Genomic DNA, 9,199 nt, shown 5'->3' with positions numbered 1-9,199 from the left:
GATGCAAACAATAATGCTTTCTCTGAAATGATGTCAGTTTTTGTACAAAATTTTATAAAAATTTAACATTCTAATAATAAACAAATATTCTAGATAATAGAATTAGATATATATATAGGACATCCTGTGTATTTAAAATATGCTGTATCAATTAATGCAGAAAGTATGGCACTCTCGATCGACCTGTACATTCCACAGCGTCCGAATGCTGGCCGAGTTATTAAAGATATGTTTAGTCTGTATCGACATTTATCAGAAGTAGAACTTCTTCAGTTTTTGGCATCTCGTTACAATAAACTTCGATTCAAACCATATAACATCACTGTTGTCGATGATATGTACCCAGGCTTCGTTCGATACTTGTAGGTTCACTTACGATCACCCCATCCGGCGCTATTGTAAAACCACGATGAAGTACCTTCGTCTCTTGTTTTGCTCCATGAATTATCAAGGCTGCTACCTCCATTGTCCTAATTTGTCAATTCGATATTAATATTTTTATTTATTATTATTATACCTTTACTGAAGAATCAAGTATTTTTTACCGCATGTACTTTAATGACATATGATTGATATTATATATAGAAAGAATGATTTTGCTGATCTAAAAATTTAAGTATAGATAGAGATTTAAAAATAATTTTATTGGATCATTAAAATAATTATGCAGATAATTCAATCATGATGAGCTGCAAAAAGTTTGGGCATTCTAGCAACTAGCTTGAGTGTCCTACATTTAGATCTATATAGCTAGAGATCTATTTAGATCGAAGAGTCAATCATCCAATGTATTGCCTGCATTTATTGCGCACAATATTGTTAAGTAATATTGCTAATGTATTGCTATGTATTATTTCTAGTACAGGCAATACTAGCAAAACGCTAGCAATATGATAGCAATGGAGGTGGTTGACCTCTCGGTTTAGATACTTCAGCAAAAACATTCTTTCTGTGTATATATTTATGTAAAAGACTTAGGAAACTAGAGTTATTTTACCTACCACGTTTAACTGATGCGAAGCGGGCGAAAGGTAATCCATATTGGTATAATAGGACGAATAATTTTGATAGCACTGCTGCTGAGAAGAGGTTGTCGTCCACGTTAACCTTTGATGATCTCCCGGAAATGCTCCACCACTCTCCGTTACTGCTGGACTCCAAATGCTACTGCTACCACCACCGCTGCTATACACTGTGCCACCTAACTGTTAAGGACATATAATCGATAAGAATCAATATTCTATAAAAAAATGTTCTTTAAAATAATTTTTCGCGAAAATAATAAAATAATAAAATAATAAAATATAAATCGATCTATTATATCCAAGCACATATTATATTTGATGAAAGTAAGTACTACTATAATCCACTTACGCTCGGTGGAGTCGTGCTAGCTGCTAATAACAAACTAGCATTTCCCGCAGGCTTATATTGCGGCGAGTCCCTTAAAAGCGCTGGCGAACTTGCCGCTGAGCCTCCCGTGCCTCCGCTCCTAAATACAAAAATATAATCTTAACAAACACACATATATATATGTGTGTGTGTGTGTGTGTGTGTGTATAAATATTTAGCTTTCTACGTTCTATAGGGCGATCGATCACGTCATAATTAATATTTTAGACTTTACGCGCTCGAAGTGTGAATGTAAGGAATCGTATCTCGCACAATATGTACTTCGATAATATCTATCACGTGTAGCCGCAATTAGAATACTAATTATCAAGCTAATTAAGTTGCCGATTATCTCTCACTGACACGTTCCCGTTTGAGATAAAAGTTAGCGCGATCATGGACATACGCCAAAGATAAGTGCTCATTAAGATAAGTAATATTTACAAGGGCGTAGTAGCAGGTACCGCGGCGGCGGGTGTAGGCGGAGTGGTAATTGAAGGACTTTTTCCAGGGGGTGGATTACTAGCCGGGCTCCCCGAGGGCTTTTTTGATCTCGGCGTCTTATCTTGCTGTTGTTGTTGCTGCTTCTGTTGCTGTCGGCATTTAGCTCTCCGATTTTTGAACCACACCTGTAAACATAAATTATCCGCGATATTACGTGATTATACAATCAAGCGCCCCTACAGTGGCTGTATATACCATTAAAAAAAGATAATAGTCGCACATCTGTCGCGAAATGAATCAAGCGATATTTTCACGTTTCAGTGATGCGTAACACAAATGTGATTCAGAACGAATCCGGAGAGCCGCGGAGCTCTCGCAAAGCTGGCGTAATAGCCAATTATAAGGGAATGCCGGGCTGGCACGACTATCAATTACCAATCAAGCTGACTGCAGCAGCGCGAACGAAAACGCACATGCATATCGCACACGCTCGCTACCAGGCTGCCGTTAATGCAACAGAATTACGAAAACTGATCGGAGTATAGGTCGTCCCACACACCGAGCAACTTCTCTGAATAGAATAAGCCGATTTCGCGTACCAACGGGCTCGCTCTGGTTTGCGTTCAAAGTGTCCACTGGTTTTGCGCGAACACCTTGTAATGAACCTGCTAATTATACTTATGCAGAGTGAAAAACATTCTTCTCTTTGCCGGCATGCGAATAATATCGATTACATTGGCGAACATTGTCAGACGTTTTGATAATGTTTGACTAGATATTTTATTAGCAGATGTTACAATATTTTTTCCTTTTCTTATCAATAAAAGAAAATTCTTTAAATTAAAACTGAGAAATGTAAATCGAAAATTTGACTTAGTTACTATATGATACGTGATATGTAAAAATCGTGCAATACTTCTTGTTTGCCCTTAGAAATAATATATTAGGACGATAGTATAGGGAGGAATGAAGCGAGTGGAAAGAGGTAGAGGGAGAAATGCGACAGGAGGAGAGAGTAGAACCTGGAGAAGCCTCGCGATCGATGTTAGAAGCGGAGAGGTGAGCTTGGGTTTCTACGGATTTTCTGGGGGACGGATACTAACAGCTCGCGTTCTTCCGTCGAAGAAGTCCGATATATGTATCGCTATAACATGAATTCTTTGCTTTCAATAGAACGTTCCTAAAAATATTTTATCATGACTGGATTGGGCTCTCTCACTGGTATCGAAAAATAATAACATGACATCAATGTTGCTTTGTGTAATGTGTATCATAATAGCTGCATATTTACAAGAAATCAATTTTTCTTTATTTTGGGGAGGGAGGGATGTTATCAATCAATTCTTTGATTGATTAATGTAATATTAAAAAGTTTAATATGTAAGACTCATTTATTTTTAAATACAATGTTCTTTTAAGACATTAATTTTAAAATATACAGTCGCGCGTGAGAAAAGTAACATTATCGTATTGATCGTGATTGAAACCAACTTTAGCGAAGCTATAATAGAATGAAACTGTTTCGTCTGTGGTTGAGAATCATATAGGGGTCCGAAAATGTCGATGAGTAGAACAGTCGCTGGTTTTGCAGTCTTCGGACGAACGTGCGGAAGACTATGGCCCATGTTAGGCCCATTCATTCCATTTACATGGCCATAGGCCAGGTGTGTTGGGTGGCGATTGCGGATGCAATGCATCCTTTCCACCATGATGAGGGTGGAATATGCGCGAGCACGTTTTCGGACCCCGTGGACGTCGAACTCGACACGAGCAAACGACACGGTGTCAGCCAAGCAATGCCAAAATGTTGATTCCGGAACTGTCATCCTTCATGTAGGTTTTCGCAGTATTGTTACATAGAAAAATTCTTTCGACTTTCTGCTATTGAGCAAGAATATCAATAGGGGGATCGTCGATTTTATATGGTCAGAGTGAATGAATTTTATTTCTTTTTGAATCATCAAAGAGAGCCCGAAATTTTCGGTGCTTTTATACTTTTTTTATACTTGATTTTATGCTTTGTTGTATTTATGCTTGCTATAAATAATTGTGAATATAATTGCAGTTGCACTTCGATTACGTAATTGCAATTTTTCTTTCACTTTCCTTTATTGTTATGATTAGAGTAACTGTCCCAATTATTATGCCTACTAGTGCTTTTGTATTTCGATAAATCATAAAGAAAATTAGTACAAATAAATAAGAAAAAATATTTTTTTTTTGTTAAATTAAATTATTAATGCATATATATCGAAGATAATATTTTATTTTTTAAGTATTAAAATATTTTAAATATTTTTCGAAAGATATGAGGAATTTATGTGAATCCGATAATACGTACTGCAAGATTTTAAGCTTGTCCCTATTAATTGTGCCCTGTATTGGAGCAGAGAACGTTGTGTTATGAGTGTACTTTAAAATAAATGTAATTGAAGCAATGATTTGTGTATTGCAATATTAACATAAACAATTAGCTTAAATTTATTACCTATTTTAGTAACTATATGTTAAAATGAGTCAAATGTGAATAGACACACAAATTGGGGGAGGGGGCCACACATTAATAGGACCATCGCCGTTTAGAAGATTCATTAATAGGAACAAAAACATGTTTTCTATTTTTTCCAAAACATTATAAAATATTAATATTTTTTTAGATTAAAGAAATATTATAAGAAAAAGAAGTAGTTGAAAAACTGATATTGATTGCAAGCGGATAAAATTAAGGCTATATTTAATATTAATTAATTCAGTAATAAGCAAATTGGCTAAAAGTCACATTAATAGGGACAGTTACCTTATATAATTATATCGAATAATGTTATGATGCTTCATATACACATAGTTACACTTATATATCATATGTTATATTCATATAGTTTATATTAAATTTCGCGTATATAGATTAAATCTTATCAAATTTGTCTTTTATTATAATTAATACAATACTAAGGTGGTATTTGTCTAAAGAATATGTGAGCATTTGTAAGGCGAACGATCAAATTAACTTCAGCGAAGGATATATGAGAAAGAATCAATGTTGTCCACGCTGTCTACGTACCGATAGTGTATACCCCTTGGTAATCAGATATTCTCGCACTTTTCGTGGAGAGACACGTCGAATTTTTTTACTGTGGGGAATATTTACAAAAATCTTTTTTACGCGCTTAAAATATCTTATATATTTCTTGAGTAATTTAAACATTACGTATAAATGATATTGAATTATCATATTGTTTTTTATATTATACACGTACGATAATTAATATATGTAATTTTTATAAAAACATACTTTTGTGAAAAGTCTTGAGGTCATTATCAGATCGCTGTCTGAACGACTTACCTGCACTCTCGATTCCGGTAAATTGATTTTCATAGCGACTTCCTCACGCATAAAAATGTCAGGATATTTTGTTCTTGAAAAAAGTCCCTCTAATACATCCAACTGTGATCGTGTGAATGTCGTCCTTTCCCGTCGTTGCTTTCTTGGATTGCCTTTAACACAGAATTTTTTATAATCGAATATCATAAGATTTTTTTCTTGATTTTCATTTATAATTTTTCTTTTAGATATTATAAATGACATTGATATTTTGATATTTAATTAATGTGTATAAGTAATTCATTTCTAAAAGAAAATCATTTTTAAAAGAAATTAAGAAATTGCTTTTCTTTCGAAAATAATATTTGGGGAAAAAATTTCCCTTTTTGAATATCTAATTTATTTACAATTACTTCAAACAGCATACTAACAATGATACTAACAAATAAATAAATTTTACTACATTATCTGTACGTTATGGCGTACAGGTCAACTACATTTAATAACTAATCGATAATGATTAATAAAATAAATAGAATAAATGAACCGTTATTAATAACTAAATTAATAGCAGTAATAATATTTTCACGAGTTGGAAGCAACTTTAATGCATAATGTAAAAGCTTTTACATTAACACGATTAATGAATAATTTTGTTTATTGTATCATTATTAGCATTTCTGCGCTTTACCAAAATGTACTTTCTTCAATTACGGTACAATATTATAATTTATTATAATAATTTTTTTGCATTTTTGTATAATTATAAAATTTATTTATTTTTACAATTTTTATAATTTTAAAAACTATAAAATAGTATAAAATTATAATTATAAAAATTGAAAAATATAACGCCACAATTCTATTCTTTCGCATTTTGTTTGTGTTGATAAACATCAACAAAAATATACACATATAAAATATATAACTGAAAGAAAAAAAGCTACTCCCAACTCGGTTCAGTTAAAACTAATAAAAAATATGGTAGGCACTCACAGTAGACCGACTCACCGGCGGGTGTACAACCGGGATAACCAATAGTAGAATGTAACGCATCGATCGGCATGCTAAGACCCATGTAGGGCGCTGTCTTGAGAGCGCCATAGGGCCCCGCGGCGGAGGCACCGAACGCCGCGGGCCCAAAGAGTTCGGAGGCCGAGGTGGTGGAGGCGGCGAGGCCCCCGAGATCGGCGGCGCCGGCGCCCCCGCTGCAGCCGGAAGTACCTCCAAGGCTGTTCGGCCACATCACCACCCCCTCGGCCCCCAGCACGACCACCCTCCCGCCGCGGTCTCCCTAAAGAGACGTCCTCAACGTCCAAGTTATACGTTCTGTCTGGAAAACAATAGAGACAAAACTGGAATTATATAAGAATTGCTCAAGTCAACAATCAACACAATCTATCTTATTAAAAAATATATTACTTCGTACAGATTATATAAATATGTACTGTCGTTAGATGATATATTTGTGGGTTATTAGATGAATTTAAAAATAATGGCTACACGAAAGGAATGATTTTGCTGAATGAAGTATCTAAAGCTGAATACAGAGATCTGAAAATAATTTTATTAAACTAATTAAAATAATTATGTATAGGACGCTCAAGCTGGTTGTTAAAATGTCAAAATTGTTTGCAACATTGTTCATTACGTTTGAGTTTCCTATATAATTACTTTAATAACAAAATTATTTTCAGATCTATTTAGATAAATTTTTAGATACTTTAGCAAATTATAGCAAATACTTTCTGTGTGATATAAAATATACAAAAATTAAAAAATATATAAAAATATATAAAATGTCGAATCATAAAATTCAAGTACAAATCGTCTTCTATCAGAAAATTGTAAACATTGTTTATTAAAAGTGCACAAAATAAAAGATAAACGAAATTAATTTCTCTTTCCTTATGTCTCTCTTAATAATTTTATCTATTTTGTTTATTTTCTTTTACAGAAAAATAAACAAGGACCGACTCTGAACATCGCATTTCGTACTTTTCCAAAACTTAAAATTCTTCCATCGGTTATCAGGTAGACTGTCTCGCGTCATCAAAGAGAAAATAATAGATGCTTTAAACAAATACAAGCCGATTGTGTTGTTCAGCATGGAAATAAGAATGACGCAGTTGGCAGCTGCGTGCGGAGATAATCCAACGAAGGTGCAACAGGACTCTATGTATTCTCAGGGGAGCCACAGCTCGCAACCTAATTCCGAAAATGCATCGTCGACCCGAAAACCGAGAACAGCGAACAAGAACATCGAAAGGCTCGTCCCTGAATATGTGCAACACGCTCACATCCGTTGCGCTCTTAGCCTCTGACTTAAGTCGCGTTTTATCCTCTCCGATTACAAAGTCAGGAACGACTATCGCAGCCCCTTCTTGCACCTTCACGGACGATCCAGCTTCTCCGATGGTGGCGACTTGTTAATTTGTTTACCGCCACGTTTATTACGTCTGCACACATCTGCGATATATCGAACGACGATGAAACACATTGTTTCCTATCTCCCGGACGTTGTCGTCCACATGTTTTGGATTAAGGGAATATTAATCGGTAAGTAATTAATATATATATATATATATATATATAGAGTGAGAAATAATCGAATGATGACAGCATTATAAGCGTCACTCAATGCGAGTGTTTGAATACAAATACAGGATCTGGAGATGTTGGCTAGTTTTAATATTCTTGCTACCTATTCTGGTTTTAAATATTCTTTGTCATGTAACTAATTATACACAAAAAGAACGCGAATGCTGAAACATTAAAAAATTTAGCTAGACAGATCTGAAAATAATTTTGTTTATATTTATATATTACTATCAAAATAATAAGATAAATTAAACAAAAAACTTTTGGACTCCTTTTAATTAATAATAATAAACAATATAAAAAATAGGGTATTAGGAATCATCGCAAGAAATTGCGCAAAAAATTAACACGACAAATATAAAAATTCTTTGAAAAATCTGAATGTTTCGGTGCACGCGTTTGAGCTCTCTCCTCAGCAGAAAATTCTTAGGCAAGAACTATCAACAAAATAATTACATAGAAATCTCGAACATGATAAGAAATACTGCAAAAAAACATTTTTGTAATTAGTTAAAGTGTCTTATATAATTATTTTAATCCAACAAAATTATTTTCAGACCTGTATCTAGCCAAACTTTTAGATACTTGAACAAAACTGTTTTTTTTCCGTGCGATACCATAATGGCAATCGTTGTTATACGTTTACAACGATTTAATTAAAAAGACATTTCTTGGCATAGACTAAATTCTAAGCAGAATCATAAGGCTCGTAATATATTCGCATAAGACTTGTAAGAACTTATAAGTGCTTATAACTTTATACAATAACTTTACAGAGAACTTCTTGCTAGCTATAAGATTTACGAGAAATCATAGATATTTACGAATAATTGTACGTCTTATGATATATATGCATAAAATTAGAGTAGCAATTATAAGTTCGTACAAGTTTTACGAGAAGTATAATTATAAGTTTTACGATTTGCTTAGATTTGACCCATAAAAATATAAATCAATATAAATTAATAAATTCAGGCTCGTGATAATGTGTGAAAAATAATTAAGAAAATAAAAATTGAAATAAAAATTACACGCAGTTGTGTTAGGATGCAGAAATAAATTTATATACATAGGAAATTTAATCATAATATATATATTATATATACATCGTATAATATCGTTTTGGCTCATTTTTCGAACTATCTTCAAACAATTACAGAGTTTTAAAAAAGCGTCTCACTGTCTATTATGAGGAGAACTTGCAAGAGAAAATGTTCCAAGTGTACGTGGAAGCTGCTTGGCACTCAACAGTAGACATACTTTCCACTGTAAATCAAACACAAGCAGTCAAAAAATTTCAAATAAAATAAATGTGAAAGACACTTACCTCAAAATACAACAATAAGATGCTTTTTTAAGATTCTATAACTGAAGATGACTCGAAAAATGAATCGAGATGTTATAATATTATATATATATATTATATATATATTATAGTAT

The 9,199-nt window shown here is 33.4% G+C and overlaps 1 protein-coding gene across 1 annotated transcript; it reads right to left on the bottom strand.

The window, feature by feature from the left end:
* Positions 1-368: 368 nt before the first annotated feature.
* LOC105618693 (homeobox protein OTX2-B-like) lies at positions 369-6,404 on the bottom strand. The gene is made up of 6 exons (XM_012200221.1): positions 6,155-6,404; positions 5,180-5,331; positions 1,837-2,021; positions 1,375-1,492; positions 1,002-1,205; positions 369-470 (listed from the first exon to the last, which is right to left on the bottom strand). Exons 1-6 carry the CDS (start codon positions 6,402-6,404, stop codon positions 369-371), a joined length of 1,011 nt encoding a protein of 336 aa, XP_012055611.1.
* Between the last annotated feature and the right edge of the window lie 2,795 nt (positions 6,405-9,199).

This window comes from Atta cephalotes (assembly GCF_000143395.1).
Source record: "Atta cephalotes unplaced genomic scaffold scaffold00018, whole genome shotgun sequence".
NCBI lineage: Eukaryota > Metazoa > Arthropoda > Insecta > Hymenoptera > Formicidae > Atta > Atta cephalotes.
Note: the sequence above shows the minus strand (reverse complement) of the source record. Positions and strands in the feature narration are given on the sequence as shown.

Excerpts from the sequence above, each read along its gene's own strand:
- LOC105618693 (XM_012200221.1), bottom strand. The coding sequence starts at position 6,404 with ATGTGGCCGAACAGCCTTGGAGGTACTTCCGGCTGCAGCGGGGGCGCC. Across the intron at positions 5,332-6,154 it reads CGCCGGTGAGTCGGTCTACT|GCAATCCAAGAAAGCAACGA; the intron begins GTGAGTGCCTAC and ends TCTGTGTTAAAG. Across the intron at positions 2,022-5,179 it reads TACCGGAATCGAGAGTGCAG|GTGTGGTTCAAAAATCGGAG; the intron begins GTAAGTCGTTCA and ends TTATGTTTACAG.